We start from the raw sequence: 25,520 nt of genomic DNA on the forward strand, positions 1-25,520 counted from the left end.
TCTCGATGCACACTCCACCCTGTCACCAGGGTGCCTCTTGTTGTAAGTGTGAGGTCGATGTTGGACGCGCCGTTCTCGGTCCAGAATGTGTGCGGCTGACCTTCTGCATTCGCTATATCTAAGCTCCGGGCCAGGATAAACGCCTCCATGGACTCACGGCGGTGCGTGACGTCCGGCCCCCGTCCCGCGTACTGCCTTCTCTCACAGTACCACATCGGCGAGTGTGCATTGGAGTCCACGCCGATGATCACCCTCTTGCCTTTGAGGGCATTCATCACGTTGCCCAGATGCAGCAGGTGCGAGTGTATCTCGTCGCTGTACTGAAAGTACGCGGACACCACGTACACGCCCCCACGACCAAACTGCAAGTGACACACCGTACAGTGTGTGTTCGACAGATGGTGCAGGAGAGCGCACGGGATATCCGTACGACGAAGATAGACGCAGGCCTTCGCATCCGGGCCGCCGCACTGCAGAATTCTGCTAGCGGCATCGCACCGGGCTCCGGGGTAATGTTCCTGAGCCAGAACGACGTCCAGGCCCAGTTCCTCTGCTGCCTGTGGAAGCTCCTTTGTGGCAGCGATTGACCTCATCAAGTTTATCTGGCCCACCCTGAGTTTCGACTCTATTTTTGATGGTCCGGTATCCATCTTAGAGTGAAATGCCCGCCGCTTCAGCCATCCGTCTCTCCGCGTGGATGCGGGCCGGGCACTCGCCGGCGCCCGTGATGTGCGCCTCCGCCTCCCTCCTGCCAAACTTCTTGCAGGTGGCGCACCGCACGGACTCCGACTTGCAGTCGGCTTCTTTGTGCCCAGTCGTACCGCATTTGCTGCACGTGGGCTTCTCCTCCTTACACTTCTTCTCAGGGTGGCCGTATGTCTGGCATTTTCCGCATTTGATGGCGGTGGTGAAGTCCCCTACTGGGCAGACCTCCCACTCTACATATAGGCAGCCCTTCTGTAACAGCGCCAGCCTGAACGCCGGGGTGCACGCCAGCACCATCGTCGTGCGGGTCCCACCTTCGCGGCTCTTCCTGAAGGCCAGGCGACAGTTTTTCTTAATATTCGGCAACGTCCAGTTGGGGTCTTCTTTGAAGTTTTGTTCATGGACGCTGCCGATGAAATCTTCGAATTTCGTGTCCCTGCCTTCAACGCCACGAACCGCGATCAGGGGCATTCTCCCCTGTACATCATTCGCCCGGAGAGTCGGCGGGAGCGCTGACCTCAGGCGTGCCAAGTCTTCTTTGGTTTTCCCCTGGATGAGGACCCCGGCGTTACCAACTCTTCTGATCTTCTCGATATTAATTTTGAGGGCTGCCGGTGCCACAGAGGTTTTGAGGAGCTTTTTAGTCTCCTCGGCCGTCTTCACCTCACCCCCCGTCGGGTAGACCGCGATGAGCGGGCCCCCTGCTGCGGGCGTCCTGACCCTATCCGCGTAGGAGCCACCTCTTCCCACAGCCGCAGCGCTAGCCGCCATTTGCGCGGCCGCCGCCTGACGCGCAGCAGCCTCAGAGGCCTCCCTGCGCGCTCTCTCCGCTTCAGCCTCAGCTCTTTGAGCACGGCGGGCCTCCATTATGTTGGCTTGTTTGGTCTTCTCAAGGCTCGAAGAACCCGCCTCCGCGATGAGAGCCAGCTGGCCGACTATTTCGAGCATAGTCTGGAGGTGGCTCGTGATGGCGCCCTGGTCCGCCTTATTAAGTTTTGACGTGGGCCCGCTCATAATTGTCGACACCCCCCTTGCTTCACGGTTGGCTCGGGACAGCAGCTCTCTGGCCGTGGCCAAGTGCAGCATTCCGTCTGCGTTCAGTTCGGGGTCCGGTTCAGGATCGGCTATGGGGGGGGCGGCAACTGTCCTCTTCTCCGCGGGTCTCCTTTTTGGTGTTGCCGCGACTGTGTTTTCGTCTGGCGACAGCACTCTTTTTGCGGCTGCGAACAGTCGCTGCGTGAGGGGGGCGGCGGGGGACATCCCAGAGGCATCCTCTCCCATCGGCGATCGCACCGCGGCAATCGCCAGTGCCGCCGCCTCGAAGGCCACGCGGGCGACGGCGTCTTCACTGCCCTCCAGTCTGTCTTCCGCAGCGGTCACTGCTCGAAACGGCGGCGTGCGCGCCAGCGAGGGGCGCGGCGCGAAGGGGTCGATCGGAGGAGACTCGTTCGGCGGGGGTGCTCCGTCTTCTTCCATCTCTTTAAGGACGTCTATTAAGTTTTTAAAAATTTTCGTGCCAAAGTTAAGTTCGTGTGTCCTTAACTCCCTTAACACGGAGGTGATATCTGACTCAGCGGCACAATACGCCTGCCGGCCAGTCCACCAATCACTGTCACTATGTCACTATCACTAGCTGTCGCTGTCAACTTGATAGTGACAACGTCACTTGTCAAGTATCAACTGACAGCCGTCAGCTGTCAAATGTCAAATTAATCCAAATGTCACTAACTTATTCACTATTACCTACAAGTTCCTTATAAACTACTAAATAACTACCCTAATAATTGTATAAAATACAATAAGATATACTAAAACTATTATAAAATTGCCTAATTAGGTCCAAATTCTACACTAAAATGTTAATAATAAACTAATGTCTACTCACCGAAATACCACTTACGCTGCAAGGATATTCCGGGAGGGCAAACACAGTGTCCAAGTCACTACACAATTAAAGCACTAAGTTCTCAGTTCTTTAGCCGAAAAACATCCAAGAGGATGATTCGGGCGAAATTTCAACAATAATATAACACTAAGACTATATATACATTCAGTCAGAAAAGTATCGGGAATGGATTATTTATTTATGGTTCCAAATTCAAATTTTTGTTTTTTTTGTTGTTGTTAGATTGGCACAACTGTTTTCCATTTTGGCGCGGAGTTTGAGTTGCATCTGTTGTTTACATTAAATACAGTGCTATTTTTAGTTATATCATATCTAGTGTGTATTGCTAATTTCATAATGGATAAAAACATCGAACAAAGAGTTTGTCTTAAATTTTGCATTGCCAATGGAATATCGTGTTCGGAGTCACTGAAAATGTTACAGAAGGCATACGGTGAATCGACTTTATCAAAAACTCGTGCTTATGAGTGGTACAAAGCGTTCAAAAGCGGTCGAGATGTGATGGAAGATTTGCCTCGCTCTGGTAGGCCATCAACGTCTGCAACTGAAGTTAACATCGCAAAAGTGAAGGAAATAGTGACTGAAAATCCTCATTCAACTTTGAGAGAGATAGCCACCGAACTTTCTGTATCTCACGAGTCGATCCGTACCATTTTAACTAATAATTTGGGTATGAAACATGTTGCCGCTCGGCTAGTCCCAAAAGACCTGAATTTTTTTCAAAAACTCAATCGCATGAGAGTCGCTGAGGACATGCTAGAACGAGTCAATTCCGACCCAACATTCATGAAACGCATTGTTACTGGTGACGAGACGTGGGTTTACGAGTTTGACATGCAAACTAGTCAACAAGCTTCGGAGTGGCGCCTTCCAACTGAACCGAAACCGAAAAAACCACGCCAAAGTCGTTCAAAAGTCAAAGTCATGTTGACTGTTTTCTTTGACTATCGCGGTGTTGTGCACTCGGAATTCTTGCCGGAAGGTCAAACGGTAAATAAAGAATATTATTTGAGTGTTATGCGGCGTTTAAGAGAGCAAATCCGACGAAAAAGGCCAGATTTGTGGAAAGAAAATTCTTGGATTTTGCACCATGATAATGCACCTTCGCACAAGGCCATCATTGTGAACGAATTTTTAACCAAACACTCAACAAATACCATCGAGCAACCACCATATTCACCAGATATGGCTCCAGCCGACTTTTTTCTTTTTCCTAAACTCAAATTACCACTTCGTGGCACCCGTTTTCAATCGGTAGAAGACATAAAAGAGAATTCGCGGCGAGAACTGACCTCAATTCCGGAAACAGCGTTTAAAAAATGTTTTGATGATTGGATTATTCGTTGGCGTAAGTGTATCGTTTCTAAAGGAGCATATTTTGAAGTTGATAAAATAAATTTGGATGAATAACAAACAGTTTGTGTATTATTGATCTTTTCCTGCTACTTTCTTGACAGAGTAGTATATCACGAAAGGGGCGACCTTGCACAATTAAAAATTTAAAAATGCGGAGCCGAATGCAGACGATCCGTACTCGACGACGGTCGAGAGACGAGTCGTGGACAGCAGTGCAGACCTTTGCGGAGAGCGTCATGCTCCACAAAGAGGCGGCGGAAAGGGTGAGAGAGGACACGTCCGACCTTACCATACGCCGCCGGCGCACTGGGCGCAGGAGGCGGGCACCTGCTGCCCCCACAATAAGGGCCGGTCGGGCGGCGGAAACGGGATTCCGCTGCCTGGCGAAACGGCCCTGGGTTGAAGGCGCGCTTGTGCCAGGCGCGCCCTCCCCTAGCGGGTAGAAGTGAAGGCCGACGGGTCACCCCCGCTGGCCGCTCCGTGGAGAGCGGCCGAGCCGAGGCCGCCGTGGAAGCGGCCGCCGCGTCAGGAATATGAGCGAGGGCAGCTCACACTCCTGGCAACAAGCGTCAGGCGATGGCACCGTGTGGTTTTAGTGGGTTCAAGCCCCATATAACCCGTCCGGCTTCCCGTAGCCGGCCGGGTAGACGAAGGTCTTTCCACACGTAAAAAAAAAAAAAAAAGTTAGGTTAGGTTAGGTTTGTGTTTTTTTTTTTCGCTAAATTGTTTTGTAAGAAATATATTGTTTGATTAAAGGGTATGCTAATTTATAATATAGAAAAAGTAGCGTCGATGGGTATCAGCTATTTGATACAGATACCACATCGTCACTAAATATATCGAACTAGTATGGGAAATTAGGTGCCATTGATCCTCTTTAGGTGGGTTACTATGTTGTTTAATATGTGATATTAGGTGTTTCGTGGTATCTTCGCATTTAGACAAGACTTTAAAGTTAAATGGTTCTATTTTCTTCCTGAGGCACATCATTAGATATTTCTCTCGGCTATTGTGAAATATAGGACAGGATTCCAGGAGATGGTGGACGTCCTGAGGAGTCACGTCGTCACAAGGACAACGATCGTCCTTAGTTATTTTATATTTGTGGAGGTAGGTTTTATGATAGCCATGTCCAGACAAAATTTGGGTGATAGGGAAGGAGAATTTGACATTATTACGGAATTGGGCTATTTCGGTGATAGAGTGAAAGAAAGACTAAGTGATGGACCCTTGTGGGGCCGACTCATATTCGCACTGCCAAGCGTCCAGAGTGCGCAGGCGCAGGATTCCCTTAGCGTGTGAGAGTGGGAAATGATTTAGCAGAGTTGCGGTTTTCTTCACATCGGCCTCCTTAGCCGCAACATCTGCTATCTCATTTTCCACTATGCTAATATGAGCCTTGGACCAGACGAATTTAACTGTTGTATGGATGGATGAATGGAAGGAGATGAGGTGGTGGATTCGATTAACTAATGGGTCGGTATTGCTGCGGTCTTGAATGGCCTTGAGAGACGATTGAGAATCGGAGAAGATAAGAGCTTCAGGGACATGTGAAGTAATCGTCCTTTCAACACAGGCAACATTTTCTTCAAGCGACTGCGACGTGTCAGCGGCAGCGAATTGGAAATAGCATAAAGTTCTTCAGCAAAACTATCCATTTGAGCGCGTTGCAAAATGTGCCTTTCTGCGGCTTTTATATGATCTGCAGTTAAAGGTGGCAAAGCGGTAGTTGTGGCTGAAGAAAACCGCAGAACTTTTGTAATTTTGGAATTTTGCCGGCAAGCCAAAAAAATTCTAAAACATTCTGCAGCTTGATGAGCTGGTGCTGTAGCATGCAATAAACGTAACCAGTTGCCAAAACGATTGATATCTGCAGTGACTGGTTGTGGTTATAATTTTAAAGCGACAACTGCAATTGATTTAGCCGTTTGTGATTTAAGTTCACTAGAATTTTGAGGAAATTTGGTTGGATTTGCAGGCTAATTCTCTGGTGAATCAAGTAAAAATGATGGTCCAGTAAACCATCTATGACCAGAGTCAAAATTAATATGTTCCGAACGTGTTATATCACCCGCTGCGTTAAACTCGCTCGTTTTTGTATTTAAATCGCCAATATGCTACACAAGCGTAAGCTTGTTCACTGGCATCAACAAAGATGTGAAGATCTCTCTGAAGTGGCTCAGAACCTTCAGCGGAAGCGTACCAACGTGGTATCTTAATGGTTACTGCGCTGGTAAGCCCCAGATACCAGGCGGTCCATTTATTGACCTCGGAGGTAAGAAGATGAGTATCCCAATCAATACTAGATCTCCAAGTTTGTTGAAATAATATGCGTCCTTTTACTACAATAGGACCAAGCAACCCCAAGTGGTCATATACTTTCATCAGCATAGAAAGAACTTTGTGTTTTGTCAAAATGATTGGGAAGATGAAGCCTGGATCTCTAAAACCTAATTGGTCTACGCTAGGATTCCACTTTACGCCTAATACTTTGACATCACAAGAAACACTCGAATTAACATCCAACATCTGAGCGGCTTGTAAATTTGTATTTACCATATTTAAGGCTGCGCGATCATTGGATGTCCATCCTCGCATCTCCATACAAGCCGCGCTGTGAATATGTACAATATCATGAGCAAGTTGGGCTGCTTCAGTTATGGAATCTAATGAACCAATATAATCGTCCATGTAAAGATCGTATAAAATGGCATCTACAGCTTTAGGATACTTCTCCGCAAAACGTAGCGCATCTCTGTCTTGTTTTCTTACGCGAATTAGAGAATACATCTCTTTTATGTCAGCAATTAATGCTACTCGTCCTTCACGGAAACGGAATAAAATATTTAATAAAGATTTTAACAAGTCAGGCCCAGGAATAAGTAAACTGTTTAAGTTAATTCCTCCACTCTTAGCGGCTGCATCGAGCACAACGCGTAATTAATGTTTTTGTGGGTGGTAAATACCGAAGTGTGGTAAGTGTTATGATTATGTTTATGTCACGTCACTATTATTGTGTAACATCACTAGGAGAAAGAAGATGGCGTCCCAACCGGGTTGAGTGCTAGCCATTACTCACGGCGCTTGTATTATGTTCATTTAATAAACTCAAGTTACCTAATTCAAGTCTAATCATTTATATGAATCCAAGACCAACACATGGTGTCAGAATCGGGTTCGTAATCTACGTTTCATAAGTCATTGTGAAAATCTAGTGTAAAAGTCGGCGTCATGTCTGAAGAAAATCTAAAGCCCAGGAAACTTTCTGGAATGTCCAGTCCACAGCCCATGGTAATGAATGGTAATTTGGCTCAACAATGGAAAAAATGGGTGCAGTCATTTAAATTTTATTTGCGTGCGTCCGGCATGGATGAAGAAAGTGATGGCAGAAAGGTAACTTTATTTTTACATGTTATTGGTGAAAAAGGTGTGGACGTATTTAATATTTGGAGAGAGAGATATTCACCAGGGTTTGTTGTAGTAGAATAATACTCCGTTTCAGAAGGTGAGAATGGAATGATTTATTTACAAAATTGAGACATATTTATATAAAACTATTTACAATGGAAAATGCATGGACGAATCATAAATACGGAATTATTACCAATGATGAAGAGAGATTATTTTTAACAAATCAGAAATATCGAATTATAGCCAATGGTGTGAGCGTATTTACAATAGGAAATCTATCTAAAAGTTTTTGAGGATAATAAAATGAATTTGCATAGATTTCTGAGAATTTTGCATTGCTGTCTCTTGAGTCTAGATAGCTCCGTCCCGTTTCCGCTACACGTGTCGAGCTTGAGTTTCTGTGACGCCCGGTGCGGCCGCAGGCGCGCCGAGGGCGCCACGTGCGGTGTGCACGCGATGTTTGTTGGGCGAAACTTGCTTGCGTATAAAACCGTCTTGCTGCTTGCTCCCCGCCTCAGTGTTAATTTGAACTTGCGGCGTGAGGACGCGCTCGTGATGCTCTCGCGAAGTGCAGTGTGTGCGTCGAACTCTTGAGTTGTGTTGTTTCGGACGGAGATCCGATGGACAATAATGCAGTGTGAAGAATTGGCGTGTGAAGATGCTGATGCTGCCTGGAAGAACTGCTGATGCACGATGTGTGGCATGTCCATGTGCACGCGCTCACAAACAGTTCTTTTCAGAACTAGCTTCTTCTGGTTTCTGGGCAACGAAGTCGGCATGATATTAAAGTGCTTGATTTGTTTTATTCATCTCTTATATATATATGTATTATATCTATTATATCCTGGTAATGTTTTGGTATTATGATGGTAAATATTATGAAGGTAATGGTTGTGCTCGGTAATGGGTAAGGTAATCTTGTTGGTAAGTATGTTGGTAGCCACAGTACTCCCCCTCAAGTGAAACGTACCGGCAACCTGACGGCACGGCCGACACGAGTTTTCTTGTCCATTTGCTGTGGCGTCATGTTGCTCGTATTAACCGGAGCGGGAATTTTCTGTGGTGAGGTACTTTCTTGCGCCTGTGCCTTAGCGATAGCTTGACCTTGACCTAGTGTAGCTTGCGCTTGAACTTGTGTTGACATTGTTGATGAATTTGCGATGTCGTCGTCTTGCAATAGGTAGGCAGGCTTGAGTCGGTCTATTGAAATGTTTGACTCGCGATCCGGTAATTGAATTGTGTAGTACTTGTCCGTTAGTCTCTTGATAACACGATAAGGGCCTTCGTATGGTGATTGAAGTGACTTCTTAACGGCGTCGACACGAACAAATACGTGTGTGCAATCTTGTAGGTCTTTATGAATGAAGATGCGTGGATTGCTGTTGTGATGTATTGTTGACTGTTGCGGGCTATGTTCTTTGATGGTTGATCGTAGTTTTTCGACGAAGTTGTAGTCCATTGATGTAGGTATTGATGACGTAGTGAAAAATTCACCCGGTAGACGTAAGTTATAGCCATATGTGAGTTCGGCTGGGCTAACTTCAGCGTCTGTGCGTAGGGTGGCGCGTAATCCGAATAGGACTGTAGGTAACTCGTCGATCCATGACCTTGAACTTGATAGCCGGGTGCGAAGTGCGGTCTTCAGTGTTCTGTGCCAGCGTTCGACGATACCGTTTGATTGCGGATGGTATGCCGTTGTGCGATTTTTCGTGATTCCCATAAGCTTCATAAGGTTGTTGAAAAGTTGACTTTCGAACTGACGTCCTTGGTCGCTGGTGAGTGTTGTGGGGCATCCGAATCTCGTAATCCAGTGGTTGTAAATTACTTCGGTAACTTTGTCAGCTGTTATTTCTTCGGTAGGTATTGCTTCGGGCCATTTCGTTTCGCGGTCAATCATGGTTACTAGGTAGCGATAACCTTGAGACGTCGTAGGTAGCGGTCCGACGATGTCCACGTGTACGTGTCGAAAACGTTCAGTTGGCGGGAATTTCGAAACTTCGCTGTAGGTATGGCGTTGAATTTTGTTTTTTTGACAATCGATGCAGCTTTTCGTCCATCTTGAGATGTCGCTATTCATTGACGGCCAAAAATATTTTTGAGATGCCATCTTCCGTGTTGTGCGTGTACCAGGGTGGTTGATGTTGTGTACACTCTTGAATACTTCTTCACGATATTGTTCGGGGATGTATGGTCGTATGTTCGATGTTGATGTTTCGCAGTAGAGTTCGACGTCGGTGTTGGGAATGATGATTTTCTTGAAACAGATGTTGTCTTGTTTTTGTAAGTCGGGTACAGATATGTCTTCGTGTTGAGCTTTTGCAATTTCTTCGTAATTGATTGTAGACGGGAACGATACTGCTTCTATGCGACTTAGGGCATCGGCTACGATGTTGTTTTTTCCGCTCACATGGCGTATGTCGGTTGTGAACTCACTGATGAATAGGAGTTGTCGGGTACGGCGTGGCGTTTCTGTAGTCGACGTTATTTTGTGCATAGCGAACGTAAGAGGTTTGTGATCGGTGAAGATGATCAGTGGACGTCCCTCGAACATTTTTCGGAAGTGTTTTACGGCCATGTAGATTGCTTGTAGTTCTCTGTCGTATGTTGAATATTTTGTTTGTGCGCTGGAAAACTTCTTAGAAAAATAGCCAAGTGGTTGCCATTTTTCGTCGATGTATTGTTGTAGCACGGCGCCAGCTGATTTATCCGAAGCGTCGCAAAATAGGGCGTAAGTAGCATCGTGGGACGGGTGGGCGAGTAAAGCAGCGTTGCATATGCTGTTTTTACATGCTTCGAATGCGTCCGATGACTCTTGTGTCCATTGTATGACGGTTTTGTCACGTTTCTTGACGTTGTGGAGATGTGCATTGAGTGGTGCTTGGATAGATGCGGCGTTAGGTATGTGATCGCGGTAGAAATTCAACATACCGAGAAAACGACGTAGCTCTTCGATGGTGTTGGGCTTGGGGTATTTTGAGATGATGTCTACCTTTTCAGCTGGTGGTTTGATACCATCTTTGGATACGATGTAGCCCAAGAACTTTACTTCAGGTTGGCCAAAGTGACATTTTGCTGGGTTGATGGTAATGCCATGTTCTTCAAGTCGTTCGAGTACTTGCCGTAGGTGTTCACGGTGCTGGGTTTCGTTTTCTGATGCTATGAGTACGTCGTCGATGAATGGAAAGACGAAAGGTTGTCCTCTGAGTACTTGGTGGATGAATCGTTGGAAAGTTTGACCTGCGTTCTTGAGACCTGGACACATTCGTGGGAATTCGAATAGTCCCATCGGTGTGATGATGGCTGTCTTCTCGATGTCTTCCTCACGAACCATCAGTTGTTGATAAGCTCGATTTAAATCCAAAACTGAGAATATGGTCTTTCCGGCAAGCTGGTAGGTGAAGTCTTTAACCCTTGGAACTGGATAGCGGTCGGGTTTGGTGATCGCGTTGAGACGGCGATAATCACCACAGACTCGGATGTCTCCGTTCTTCTTTGGTACGACGTGAAGTGGTGATGACCATGGGCTCTTGCTGGGTCGACAAAGTCCTTGTTCGATCATGTTTTGGAACTCTTGTTTGACTTTCTCGTAGCGATGAGGTGGTATGGGACGAGCTCGGCAGTGGACAGGTTGACCTTCGGTTTCGATGAAATGTTGAACGTTGATCTTGCTATTGTTGATATTCATGGCGGTGAGACGAGTAATTCCGGGATAATCGGCGAGTATCGCGTGATATGAATTATTCGAGTCAATACTGCGTATTGTAGGTACAGATGTTGCTCGAACAGGGGCGTTGACCTTTAGACTCGTAACGTTGTCGATTAGTCTTTTGTTTTTGAGATCGACGATGAGTTGATGATGTTTGAGAAAATCGGCTCCCAGGATCGGTTTTGATACGTCTGCGACGATAAATTTCCACTTGTATGGACGACGTAGGTTGAGATCAAGTTCGAGTGTTTTTTCGCCGTATGTTGATATGACGGTGTTGTTGGCGGCATACAGCTTGTAGGGTAGCGGCTTAGTTAGGCTGGTTTTTAGCCTAGGTATAGCTGAAATGTTCGCACCGGTGTCCACCAGGAAAGATAGACCAGTTTTTTTGTCTGTGACGAATAGGCGGTATGTGCATGGGAGAACGCTGGGTTCCGCCTCGGCCAACGTTCGGTCTAGTTTTCCGGCTTCTCGTTTTTCGTGATGTAGGAACAGGGCGATGTACATTTTCTCGCTTGTGCTCCAAAACGTCGGTGGTAGAAACAATACGGCGATGGCGAATTGTCTCGTGAGTTGGGACGAGAATAGTTGCGGTTCCGGGACTGGGATCGATTTCTTCGATAATTGTTGTTGTTGTTGTTGTTGTTGTATGGCGGCCTTGATTTCAGTTCTGCGATTTCGACGGAAAGTTTTCTTAATTCATTGATAAGAAATTGCGTATCTGACGGTTGCGATGATGACTGGGCTTGTGATGATGATTGTGACGACGTGGTTATGTTGATGGCGGAAATTTCCCGATGTTGCTCCATCATTTTGTCGGCAAGTAGGGCAAGCTCTTCTAATGCAGTTTTCGTACTGAATGATTCGCTTACGGCGAGGACAGAGCGAATATGTGCCGGTAGGTGGTTGGTCCACATGAGTCGTAGTGTGGAGTCGGGAATTCTGTCTCGAGCGAGATCGCGCATCCGTCGTAGCAGGTGGGTCGGCTTTTGGTCGCCTAGTTCCATTTCGGACAGAAGCTTTTGGAATTGCCGACTGTCCGATTCTTCGTAGGCGGTGATGAGACGCTCTTTGATGGCCTCGTATGGGTTCGTCTCTGGCGGATTGTAGAGGAGGTCGCTGATTTGCTCTATATCTTGTTTTTCTAGACGAGCGATGACCATCTGCGCCATCTTTTGTTCACTCTTCCTTTGGTCGTGGGTGGCAGCCTCGAAACTGTAGAACCATAGACGTGGTCGGTCGCGCCAGAATGGTGGTATCCGCAGAGCGAGGGATATGTTGGCGATTTCGGGCTGGTTGTGGACGTGGGCTGGATCGGGCTGTGTGGACTGCGATGCGGCGGCGGCGGCGGCATTTGCGGCAGATTTTTCGGCGTCCATGTTGATTCCTTCTTTTTTTGTTGCAGTCGGGCAGAGATTCCGCGTTGAAATTTTTCTTTTCAGGAATTTTTCCGCTGGGCCGACGAGCAGGGATTCTTCTTCTTGATGTTGTTCAGTCGGAGGTCACCAATTTGGAGAGAGAGATATTCTCCAGGGTTTGTTGTAGTAGAATAATACTCCGTTTCAGAAGGTGAGAATGGAATGATTTATTTACAAAATTGAGACATATTTATATAAAACTATTTACAATGGAAAATGCATGGACGAATCATAAATACGGAATTATTACCAATGATGAAGAGAGATTATTTTTAACAAATCAGAAATATCGAATTATAGCCAATGGTGTGAGCGTATTTACAATAGGAAATCTATCTAAAAGTTTTTGAGGATAATAAAATGAATTTGCATAGATTTCTGAGAATTTTGCATTGCTGTCTCTTGAGTCTAGATAGCTCCGTCCCGTTTCCGCTACACGTGTCGAGCTTGAGTTTCTGTGACGCCCGGTGCGGCCGCAGGCGCGCCGAGGGCGCCACGTGCGGTGTGCACGCGATGTTTGTTGGGCGAAACTTGCTTGCGTATAAAACCGTCTTGCTGCTTGCTCCCCGCCTCAGGATCGTGCCAGCTGCCGTCGAGTGAACACCTTCATCTGCGTACGAGCCCGCTACTAGTGAAATTTGTGCATCAGTGCTGTGTCATCCTACTTTGTTTTAAAGTACGGATGACAAGTCCCCTGCGCCAACATAAAGGCGTAGGCGGGGATAGTCGCGCGCAAATTAAGAGAATCCCGGACCGCGAAGGCGAGTTTTCTCTTTCCCCCACTACCCGGCCTCCCACCAGCGGGTCTCACCGGGGAAGGGGGGAGGGGGGCTGCTCGCCCCGCGGCCCGACGGGCTGCGCACGGCAACTCCCCGCCCGCGCGTCTTTGGGCTCCGAAATGGAGCCCCAAAAATCGACTGAGGAGGGTGCGCGCTCCCGCCGCCCCTCACCTCACCCCGCCGCTACCTTCGAGGCAACAACCAGTCGCCCCGACTCACCGAAAGATAGTTACCGGACTCCGGACGAGGAAAAATCCGACGACCACGCCCTTGCGTTCTGGGCGGAAAGCATGCTCGGGATGAGGCGGCGCCCCCGCGGCGACGAGCTGTCGCCTAAGGCAGGTGTGGAGCGAGATTATATCACGCTCCACAGCATTATCAAATGCGGCCTCCTTAGCGCGGCGGCCCAAAGCTGGATGGCGCTCTTCTTCCGGCTGCGAGACGCCGAGGAAGCAGGAAGCCGTCCCGACGATATAGACGTCGGAATCCTACAGCAAGCCAGTGCGGGACGGGTGTCGGCGGGACTGGCCATGCCCCCCACACCCGCCCCCCTCCCCTCACTTCGAGCACCGCGCCAACGGCAACGAGAGGAAGGGCCCGAATGCGAGACGCCCAACGCGAAACGTCCCAGGAAGAGGGCACACTCCTGGACCCCAAGCCCCCCGCACCCCTCGCACCCCTCGGATGCAACAACAGAGGATCGACGGGCTCCGGCACTCGTGCCGTCGAGCCCCCGCGAAGCACCCCCGCGGTCGTCTGCGGGCGACTCAACACCGCCGGTCGCCCCCCCCCGCTCGGGTATACCGCTACCACAGCGAAGTCGCGATCCGCGATTAAACCGCTCCCCCGCCCCCGCGCCGTTGCTGGCAGCTCCCGCGAGGGCTCCGCCGCAACTGGCCGCCTCCGCGCCGCATACCGCGCCGCCGGCCGCCCCGCTCAATGCGCCGCACGCCGCGCCGTTCGCCGCGCCGCCGGCCGCCCCGCGCGCCCCGCCGCCGTCCGCGCCGCCGCCCGCGCCGCTCACAGCATTGCAGGCCGCCAAACGCGCCGCACCGCCGACCTTGCCGTCCACCGCGCCGCTCACGGCGCCGCTCACCGCGCCGCTAGCCGCGCCGCTCACCGCGCCGCTCGCCGCGCCGCTCACCGCGCCGCTCACCGCGCCGCTCACCGCGCCGCTCACCGCGCCGCTCGCCGCGCCGCTCACCGCGCCGCTCGCCGCGCCGCTCACCGCGCCGCTCGCCGCGCCGCTCACCGCGCCGCGTACCGCGCAGCCGACCGTCGCGCGCACCGCACCGCCGACCGCTCCGCTCACCGCGCCGCCGGCCGCTCGGCGCGCCGCGCCGCCTGCGGCTCCCTCCGCGTGGGGACAGCCGCGGCTGGCCGCCACTCGGCCAACAGCGCCACCTGCTTCCTCTGCCTGGGGCCGCACCTACGCTGCTGCTAGTGCAAGCGCGCCCAGTACGTCCGCCGCCACTGCCACACCCAGCACCGCCGCTCCAGCACCCGCTGCCGCCCCGCCAAAGAACAGCGGCGCCAGCTCAACCGCGCCCCCCTCGCAGGCCCCACGGACGAAATACCCGCCCATTGTAGTGGAGAAGCTCCCTGACTGGATGGTGCACTTCAGGGAGCTCACCGCAAAACTGGGACACCCGCCCTCAGCCCGCCCCTTCGGCGCTGGCGTTAGATTCTCGCCGAGGGACGACTCCGAATATCGTACCATCCAGAGGTACCTAGATGACGTGGCGAAAAAAGACGCCCGCATCTCATGGTTCTCCTACTCCTTGCCGGCGGAGAGGAGCCTCAAGGTGGCAATAAGAGGCCTCCCCCTTGAGACCCCCGAGGAAGCCGTAAAAGAAGCCCTCACGGAGAAGGGCTTCGAAGTTGAATACGTAAAGAACATCCGAGCCCGGGGAGGGCGCCCCGGGTGTATTTTCTACGGCCTCCTGAAGAAGACCTCGGGTTTTCAGGAGGTCTACCAAATAGACGAGCTCCTCCTGATGCCGGGCGTCAAGATCGAGGCGTGGAGGGGAAAGAAGGGCCCCTCGCAATGCCACCGCTGCCAGTTGTTCCGGCACAGCTCCCACAACTGTCACCGCCCTCAAGCATGCGTGCGCTGCGGGGAGCCGCACGCCGCCAGCGACTGCCCGCGCCCCCTGGAAGTGCCGGCCACCTGCGCAAACTGCGGGGGCCCGCACCCCGCCAACAACGCCGCGTGCCCGGTGTTCAGGAAGGAGGCGCGAAACAAGCGGGCCGGTACAATCGCCCGCACGACGCCAGCGGTGGTGCCAGCGCCGATGGTGGAGGAGTCGGCGCCCGCCACGTTGATGGCTCCCGCGAACCCGCCCGCCGAGAGAGGAGCCGCCCTCCCTAGCGGGAAGAAAAAGAAGAGGAAGAGAGGCGCGAAGAAGTCGGGCACGGACTCACAACCACCGGGGAAGCCCGAAGCCCCCCCACGACCTCCACCAATTGACGGCCCGGAGCGGGTGCAGCCCGCACCAGCTCCAGCGCCCGGCCCAAACATCCCGGACACCAACGCCATGCTGCTCCTCCTGGGCCAGCAAATGCAGCAGATGGCGGAGATCCTTAGAGGGTTGCAAGCACGGCCTCAAATTTAGTGCCCCTCTAAGGATCGTTCACTGGAATGCCTCAACGCTCGCGAGGAAGAAAAGACTGGTGGCCCACTTCCTTCGCGAGCAAAAAGTCGACGTCATGCTGGTCAGCGAGACCCATCTCAGCAGGAGCGACCACTTCTCTGTACCGGGGTACTTCACCTACAGAAAGGACGAGACGACACCCACCACTGGAGCCGCTTATCGGGGACTGGCGGTGCTGGTGAAAAGGAGCGTCGTCCACCAGCTCATCCCCGTCGAGGAGTTCCAGTCCCTCTACGCGTTAGGAGTGCTGGTCTGCGTCGCCGGCCTAGAGCTCCGACTATTTGCCACCTACGCCCCGCCCAACTCCAAGATCAACCCGGCGGAGCTTAGGAAGCTGCTGAGGTCGGAGTCTCCAACCATCGTGGCCGGTGACCTTAACACCAAACACACATACTGGAACTCCTCCAGGGACACCGCAGAAGGACGACGTCTCCTGCAGGACGCCATAGACCACCGTTACGACATCGCAGGTCCAGAAGAGCCCACCCATTATGACACTCAGGGCGGCTGCGATGTCCTCGACGTGCTGGTCTACAAAGGACTTCCAGCACCGCCACAACAGACGGTGCTCCCCGATCTGCCGTCAGACCACCGGCCCGTCCTCGTCCTCGTCGACAGTGCCCCGGTCAGGGTCTCGCTGACCACATGCCGCCGCAAGACAAATTGGGAGGCATTCCAGGACGCCCTCCAAAAAGACTTTCCCACCAGGCCGATTGCAACGGCCGAAGACGTAGAGGAGGCAGCCTCCGACATGACCAGCCGCATCCAGGAAGCCCTTATCTCCAACACCAGAGAACTCGCAGCCGGCGCGAAACCCGATCCGCTGCCGCCGGCTCTCAAGAACCTGGTGGAGGAGAAGCGCGCAGTCCGAAGACAATGGATGCGGACGAGATGCCCCCTCCTAAAATCACGTCTCAATCGCCTGGTGGAAGACGTCAAAGACGCCTTGAACGAGCACGCAGCCAAATCGTGGGAGAATCACCTGCAGACTGTGGGCGATGGTATCCCCTCTCTCCATCGCCTATGCCGTCAGCTCTCGCGAGAGCCCCAACCAACCAGGCCACTGTTGGGCCCTGACGGCCTCCCACGATTTCGTGCGAAAGACCGCGCGGACATCCTTGTGGACCACCTGGAGCGCCAGTTCACACCGAACCCCGTGACCGACCAGGAGCACAACCGGAGGGTCACCGATCGAGTGCGGGAACTTCTCACACAGCCGCTCGAACCGACGGAAGACCCGGTGGTCTTCTCTCCCGGCGAGGTGCAGCGAATGCTGCCGAAGTTGAAGCCAAGGAAAGCCCCGGGCGCAGACCAAATCACCAATGAGGCGCTGCGCCATCTCCCGCCGCGAGCTATCGCGGCGACCACGCGCCTCTTCAATGGCATACTGCGCTCGGGTCACTTTCCTTCTACATGGAAGAACGCCAAAACGATTATGCTGCCCAAGCCGGGAAAAGATCACCGAAGACCCAACGGATTCCGGCCGATCGCGCTGCTGAGCAAGTTCTCGCAGCTCTTCGAGCGCCTGTTCCTCCGGAGACTGCTCCCTTTCGTCGAGCCACGACAGGAACAATTCGGGTTTCGGCCCGAACATTCCACGACGCTCCAGGTCGCAAGACTGCTCCACAAGATGTCCGAGAGCCACAATAAAAAGGAATACGTGGCTGCCGTATTCCTGGATATGGAAATGGCCTTCGACAGGGTATGGCACGAGGGGCTGCTGTACAAGCTGTCGGAGGCCCAAGTGCCACCAAGAATGGTCAGGGTTTTGGCCTCCTTCCTCACGGATCGCCGAGTCCATGTCGCAGTAGAAGACGCCGTCTCCTCCGTGCGCCCTGTGCGCGCGGGGGTTCCACAAGGAAGCTGTCTGTCCCCGGCCTGCTACGCCGCGTTCACCGACGACATCCCTGCCGTCGGCCAGGTGGAGCTAGCGCTGTACGCTGACGATGCGGCGTACTACGCGTCGTCCATGCGCCCGCTGTACGCCGCCAAGAGGCTGCAGCCCACACTTGAGGCTCTGCCGGGCTGGCTCTCCAAATGGAGGCTCTCGGTGAACGTCGGCAAGACCCAAGCAATCCTGACGGGGACAAGACCCCACCCGCCTCCACTGCGACTGCTCGGCGAACCGGTGCCGTGGCGGCCACACGTCAAATACCTGGGAGTTACCATTGACCGGCGTCTCACGTTCAAGAAGCACGTGGGAGACGTCGTCGCGAACACCAAGGCAGCGAGAGGGAAGCTCTACGGAGTCCTCTCCTCCAGCCTCCCCCTGAGGACGAAGCTCGGGGTCTACCGAGCTTACATCAGATCCCGCCTCACGTACGCGGCCCCGGCGTGGTACGCCTACTGCTCTGAGACCAACAGAAGAAGACTCAGAGCGCAAGAGAACCTCAGTCTCAGAGCAGTCGTCGGTGCCCCGCGGTACGTGAGGAACTCGACGATCCTCAGGGACCTGAAGTGGGAGGGCCTTGGCGACTTTGTGGCCAGGCTGGCCACGAAGATGTTCGAGAGGGCGGACGCATCAGCACACGAACACCTGCGCGGCATCGCGCCACTCCACGCCCGCCCTCCGGACCGTCGCGTGAAGCCCTCACCTCGCTGCCTTGCGGCAGACGTCGTCGCCCAGTGATGACGCCGCCGCCGATGGGAACTCCCAGAAGACAGAAGAAGAAGAAGAGGATCCAGGCCGCCACGGCCGCTCCATTGACCTGCCTACAGCTGTAGGCAGCGAAGAAGCCAACGAAGAGGGTCAAAAACCCTGACCGTTCACTCCAACTCCTACACAATGGAGTTTGGGAAGACTACACGTCGTCCCCGCCTCAGTGTTAATTTGAACTTGCGGCGTGAGGACGCGCTCGTGATGCTCTCGCGAAGTGCAGTGTGTGCGTCGAACTCTTGAGTTGTGTTGTTTCGGACGGAGATCCGATGGACAATAATGCAGTGTGAAGAATTGGCGTGTGAAGATGCTGATGCTGCCTGGAAGAACTGCTGATGCACGATGTGTGGCATGTCCATGTGCACGCGCTCACAAACAGTTCTTTTCAGAACTAGCTTCTTCTGGTTTCTGGGCAACGAAGTCGGCATGATATTAAAGTGCTTGATTTGTTTTATTCATCTCTTATATATATATGTATTATATCTATTATATCCTGGTAATGTTTTGGTATTATGATGGTAAATATTATGAAGGTAATGGTTGTGCTCGGTAATGGGTAAGGTAATCTTGTTGGTAAGTATGTTGGTAGCCACAAATACGTTTGGGAAAGACGAAGACAATATTAAATATGACGAGCTTTTACAGTTATTTCAAAATCACTTCGCCCCAAAAGCTAACCTCACTTATGAATGCCATAATTTTTTCACATACAAACAGGGTGAAAATGAAACCTTAGACGACTTTACTTGCAAATTAAAATTATTGTCACAAAACTGTGAGCTGAGACATCTGTAGGAACGCTTACATGAACATGAACATTGGTACCACACCCAGCCAAGCAAAGCCTGACCCAGTCTAGCTGGATACACCAGGGGGCACAGATTTTATAGGGAGTGACACGCTCAGGGATGGGAGAGGAAGGCCGACCAGCCGCAACCAGTCGACCACAATCGACCGACTATACAGCCTATAGCCAATATAGGAATTAAGGAAGACGGGTATTTCGACGGAGGAAAGCGTTGATGTGTTGCGTGTTTCCTTCTTCCTTGTATCTAGTTCTTGTTTTAACGGTTCGTTATCAGTTCCATTTATTTCGTAGGAATCTCGTGCTGCTGTGATGATTTTTGTTATAAGTCGCGATGTCTGCCCATTCTAAAGAATTTGTAGTGTAGGATTTCATTAGGCCTTCGTTATTATGTAGGAATTTTATCCCCGTTTCGATGGTTTTTGTGATTGGTTGGTCGGCTGTTTCAGATCTTTATTCTTGTCATCCAAATTTGCCTTCAACCTGTGGCTTTCTCTCAAGTTGGCCGCGTTGTTTCCAATGTAAGTACTTCCAGTTTTAGATATTGATGTTACACGTTTCGTTTGTAGTGTTGTTTCTAAAGTGTCGTGTTTCTTGTACACTTCCAGTTGCAGCATTAGCCCTAATGCGTCGTGTTTCTCCAGTTCGTAGCATAGATTCCGATTTTATTTACTGTAGTTTTTCCAGATCTCATTTTCGCCTCCTATGCCCGTGTTTAATCAGGTTCTTAGTATTGATTCTATACGTCGTGATATCTTTAATTAGCAGCGTTTATTCCTATACGTCGTGTTTGATGATGATGATTTCCATCAGTTCGCAGCATTCATTCCTATACATAGTGTTTTCTCGGATCCAAACCTATGATTTCAATACATTGTGTTTTCTCAGGTTCGCAGCATTAATTCCAATACATCATGTTTTCTCTAATTCGTAGTCTTGATTCCAATACGCCCTGTTCTCTCAGGTTCGCAGCAATGATTCCAATATGACCTCTATCAGTTCGCAGCATTAATTCCAATCATGTTTTCTCTTTCTTTCCAATACATCATGTTCGCAACATTAATTCCAATACATCTTGTTTTCTCTAATTCGTAGTCTTGATTCCAATACATCGTGTTCTCTCAGGTGCGCAGCATTGATTGCAATATGACCTCTATCAGTTCGCAGCATTAATTCCAATATGACCTCTATCAGTTCGCAGTATTAATTTAAATACATCACGTTTTCTCTTATTCGTTGTCTTGCTTACAATACGTGATGTTTCCTCAGGTTCGCAGCATTGATTCCAATAAGACCTCTCTCAGTTCGCAGCATTAATTCCATTACATCATGTTTTCTCTAATTCGTAGTCTTGATTCCAATATGTCGTGTTCTCCCAGGTTCGCAGCATTGATTGCAATATGACCTCTATCAGTTCGCAGAATTAATTCCTATCCATCATGTTTTCTTAAATTCGTAGTCTTGATTCCAATACGTCATGTTGTCTCAGGTTCACGGCATTGATTCCAATATGACCTCTATCAGTTCGCAGCATTAATTCCAATACATCATGTTTTCTCTAATTCGTAGTCTTGATTCCAATTTGTTTTGTTCTCTCAGGTTCGCAGCATCGATTCCAATATGGCCTCTATCAGTTCGCAGCATTAATTCCAATATGACCTCTATCAGTTCGCAGCATTAATTCCGATGTGACCTCTATCAGTTCGCAGTATTGATTGCAATATAACCTCTATCAGTTCGCAGCATTGATTCCAGTCCATCAAGTTTTCTCAAATTCGTAGTCTTGATTCCAATACGTCATGTTGTCTCAGGTTCGCAGCATTGATTCCAATATGACATCTATCAGTTCGCAGCATTAATTCCAATACATCATGTTTTCTCGAATTTACAGCCTTAATTCAATACGTCGTGTTGTCTCAAATTCGCGGCATTGATTTTAATAAGTCATGTTTTTTGAGGTTCGCAGCATTAGTTCCAATATATCGGTTTTCAGTATTTCCTCCAGCTCGTAGCCTTGATTCCAATATGACTTCTCCAGTTCTTAGTACTTAGTTTTATTTAGCACTCAATTTTGATTCTAATATGTCGTATTTTATCCAAATTCCAGCATTGATTTTATTGCCTGAGATCCACGTGGTTTTGCAGCTTGCTCTGCCGATTAATTTATTTAATCTATGTTGTTCCATCGTTATAAGGTTTGTTAGAATTTCTCCCGTGGTATTTTTGTGTTTGTGGTGGAGGTTTTCCTCTATGCTCTTTAAGGTGCGTTGTTTTCTAGTGTCTTGGTTTACGGCATGTGCGTTGAAATCACCTAGAATTATCAGGTTGAAGTTGTTTGGCTGTACTCTTATGAGTTTTCGGATTCGTATGAGGTCGTTAGTTACTGCGGATGTTGAGTTTGATCAATGTTTTGTGATCACGAGTAGATTAGTTTTGCTTCCGACGTTGATTAATGCTGCCATGTTGTTAATGTTGGATTTCATCCAGTCAGTCGATATATTGTAGTTTTTCTTTGTCAGGATGACTAGTCTAGCCCTCGGCTACTATTGTTGCCGCTCAAAATCCAGTTATAGTGTTTAGATTCATAGGTGCCGGATTTTATGTGCGTTTCTTGAAGGCAGGCTATAGGCATTGCTTTGTCTTCCAGTGTTTGGTCGATGTCCAATTTCTTAGTTAGGGTTGCAGCGCCTCTTACATTCCATGTTGCTATGTTGAGGTTATTATTATCGATCTGGTCGTGGTTTAGTAGGGCCTGGGACGAATAAGTCTGTGGCCTGTCTCGTCTGGGCGGCATCCATCGGCGTGTAATCGTTAGAGCTTAGTGTGTCTTGAGTTATGATTGGGCCCATTGCGCCCATATGGTGTTCGAAACAATCGTAGTGGTTTTCTATGAAGATTAAACTCTGCTATTTCTTTTAAGAGGGTGCCGAGAAATACTTTGACGTGGATGATGTCGTATTCGGCGGCAGCTATTAGAATGTCGGTTCCACCTCATACTCCTTCCGTGAATTGTGATTTTGTGTATTTCTTGATTTGTGTTTCTAAATCTGAAATATCTGTTTGATGGTTCAGGTTTCGGATTCATTGAAATTGTTGTTTCTTTAGGGTCCCTCTTTTTGTTATTTCTTTTTAAAATTTTTGTTTATTGCGCAATGCTCGCACATGTTCGGCATTGACTTTCGAGAAAGTTTTGTAGGAGGATTATTTTATAGTGTTGCGCTGTCATTGACGCCGATGGTTTTATTTATTTATTACGGATGGCCCTGTTTAGGTTTTTTCTCTTTTTTAGAGTTTTTGTGTATTCTGAATATAGAATAATTGTTACATGGACAAGGTTTATTAAGTCTGGTGATTGAGGTTCCTTAATTTTGTTAACATATATGAATTACTATACTACATTAATTATTACATTAGCTGGTTCATATGGTTTGGTATATTAATTGGCTTTGAGATGTTTGACCTTTTTTGATAATAATAGCGGGAGCTACGATACTCGGGTGTTAGTGGTTGTTAAAGAAAACCTACGTGAATTTAATGATGTTATTTGTTGTTATAGTTAAAAATGTAGTTGGGGTTGTTATTGGATTGATCTCGATGTGTTTAAATGTTTGAAGTTTCTTAGGCCCTATTGTGTTGTTTACTTGATTTGTGTCATTTAACTTTTACACAGAATTGAGCTTGCCATAGATTGTTGAAAAATTGTTAGCAGAATTGGTATTTACTTTTAATTTTATTAGTTATAAATAATTGAATGTAGGGACTGTTCTGTTTGGGTTGAAATGACGTATTCTTATCATAGTTTTCTTTCTTGGGAGCTCTGGTACCGCAGGTGTTAAAGTATATAGAAACGATCTCACCGGGTTTTCTGCAGCACGAGCACATATAAATATCGCAATTGTTGCGCTGCACCAACACAAAACACTTGAAAACACGACACAATTTGCACTATGTATGGTTTAAGGAATCTAAAACTAAAAAAGTCTCTTAATTTCGCGACTAAACTTATTGTATGAGGCTCAGCCCGGGTGACGTTTAGGCGGTGCGAGTGGTCAACAGATGTGATGGGATCTATTGTGTTCGGCACGACCGTCTTCGTCCGATGTCCAAACGAGACTCGAGACATCTGTAGGAACGCTTAATAAAAATAATGTTCATATGTAAAATGCAACAAAAATATAACTATATTAGAGAAAAAATATTGCTTGAAGATAAGCTGGATCTTGATAAGGCCTTAGAGATGGCAAAGGCCATGCTTGCTTCCAGACATCAAACGGATGAATTGACAGCAGAACAAAGCTCAGTCTTATATAATATATGTCAGTCGAGCTCGAGGTCTAAGTCTAACTCAAGGAATGTCAGTCAATATAGTCAGCAGTCGAGTCAGCAGTCAAGACAGGATGTTTGTACAAGGTGTGGTCAGGTGTATCGTTACAAGTGTCCAGCATTAAATGTAAAGTGCAGAAAATGTGGAAAAGTCGGTCATTTTGCAGTCTGTTGTCGGTCAATTCAATCAAAGTCAGTAAAATATGTACAGTCCGATAGTAATATGCAAGAGGTACAGTCAGAACAAGATGAATTATTTATAGGTCATATTCAGTCATCCAAGTCTTTGTCAAATGAATGGACAATTAACTTATATATAAATAATTCACAGATAAATTGTATTATTGATACAGGCAGTGATGTCAACATTATTTATTTATTTATTTATTTATTCATTAGGAATAACAAACAGCTATATTATAAAGACATATTAAAAGTTATTTATTATATGCTTAAATAGTAACAATATAGCCCACACCGTTATTCACAGATTAGTAAACAATATTTGGGCTGTTAGTTTGACATGAAAAAATAAAAACAAAAACAATAAAATTATACGTATTAAGATATAAAATCATTCAAAACTGAGAAAAAAAAACCAAAAGAATAGAGTAAACAAGGAAATGTAACATTGTGACGATAACAAAAAAAAAAAAAAATACTTTAAGAGAAAAGCCTAATTTACACATTCATTAACATAGTTGTGATTTGTTTTTTAAATTGAAATGTACTGCAAGAAAAAATGTCTACATTGATAAAATTTTTATTATAACATTCCATCATATGACGAATGGGAGCCCGCATTCCACTATTCGTGCGGCATGTGTCCAGTGCAAATAAGGGATGACGGTGCACTTGGCGCACACGGGCATGTCTAGGAACAGTGTAGCGTATGTCATTAACAATGTCCACACAATCGATTTCATTATTAATTATTTTATACAGTGTAGTGGCCTCCAAATATTTACGGCGATCAAGCAATGTGAGCAACCCATATCTGGTGAGCAATAGGGGATATGGCAAGTAGTTTCTATGAAATTTAAAGTGCATGGCGCGCAAGAATTTTTTCTCTCTCTCAATTGCATCTGAATATTTATCATAAAACGGGTTCCAGATGGGTACAGCACATTCGAGTTGCGAACGTATTAGAGTCTTCTATAGATATAGTAGTGTGGAGGTTCGTTTGAGGTCCTTGGATGAGCGCATGACGAAACCATACAGCTTGAAAGCCTTACTAACTATCTTGTCTATGTGAGCACTCAGACAAAGTTTGGAATCCAAATAAATACCTAGGTCTCTCAATGATGGTACTTTAGTGAGGTTTGCATTACAAAGGATATAGGTATGGTTTAAAATATTTAGATTTTTTGTAAAGCTTATCGTATAACATTTATTGATGCTTAATTGTAATTTATTATCACGACAGTAAGCTGAGAGCCTGTCAAGGTCTTGTTGTAGAAGAAAACAGTCATTAGGCGTTTCTATGGCTTTGTAAACTTTAAGGTCGTCAGCATAAAGTAAGAAGTTAGAGTTGTTAAAGCATTGTTTTATATCATTTATGAAAATTATGAATAGCAGTGGACCCAAAATGGATCCCTGGGGGACTCCTGATGTAATAGAAACGCTGTTTGATTGATATCCATTGACAATGACTCTCTGTGATCTATTTGAAATATAAGATGCAAACCATCGCAATAAATTTCCACGAATACCATTAAAGGCAATTTTATTTAAAAGCGTGATCCACTTTATCAAAAGCCTTTTTGTAATCAGTATAGACCGCGTCCACTTGTATCCCACG

General features: G+C 48.3%; 3 protein-coding genes across 3 annotated transcripts; 1 reads left to right on the forward strand and 2 right to left on the reverse strand.

The window, feature by feature from the left end:
• Positions 1–385: 385 nt before the first annotated feature.
• LOC132904183 (uncharacterized) lies at positions 386–2,181 on the reverse strand. Its single transcript, XM_060954094.1, has one exon. The coding sequence runs from the start codon at positions 2,179–2,181 to the stop codon at positions 652–654; it is 1,530 nt and encodes a 509-aa protein (XP_060810077.1). The 3' UTR covers positions 386–651.
• A 9,567-nt stretch (positions 2,182–11,748) lies between these two features.
• On the reverse strand, positions 11,749–12,463 carry LOC132904184 (uncharacterized). Its single transcript, XM_060954095.1, has 2 exons — positions 11,831–12,463; positions 11,749–11,754 (listed from the first exon to the last, which is right to left on the reverse strand). Exons 1-2 carry the CDS (start codon positions 12,461–12,463, stop codon positions 11,749–11,751), a joined length of 639 nt encoding a protein of 212 aa, XP_060810078.1.
• A 937-nt stretch (positions 12,464–13,400) lies between these two features.
• LOC132904185 (nascent polypeptide-associated complex subunit alpha, muscle-specific form-like) lies at positions 13,401–15,896 on the forward strand. Its single transcript, XM_060954097.1, has one exon. The coding sequence runs from the start codon at positions 13,401–13,403 to the stop codon at positions 15,894–15,896; it is 2,496 nt and encodes an 831-aa protein (XP_060810080.1).
• Positions 15,897–25,520: the final 9,624 nt, after the last annotated feature.

The sequence above is a fragment of the Amyelois transitella genome, chromosome W (genome assembly GCF_032362555.1).
Source record: "Amyelois transitella isolate CPQ chromosome W, ilAmyTran1.1, whole genome shotgun sequence".
In the NCBI taxonomy this organism is placed as follows: domain Eukaryota; kingdom Metazoa; phylum Arthropoda; class Insecta; order Lepidoptera; family Pyralidae; genus Amyelois; species Amyelois transitella.

Coding starts and splice junctions, on each gene's coding strand:
- LOC132904185 (XM_060954097.1), top strand. CDS start 13,401: ATGGAGCCCCAAAAATCGACTGAGGAGGGTGCGCGCTCCCGCCGCCCC.
- LOC132904183 (XM_060954094.1), bottom strand. CDS start 2,181: ATGGAAGAAGACGGAGCACCCCCGCCGAACGAGTCTCCTCCGATCGAC.
- LOC132904184 (XM_060954095.1), bottom strand. CDS start 12,463: ATGGACGCCGAAAAATCTGCCGCAAATGCCGCCGCCGCCGCCGCATCG.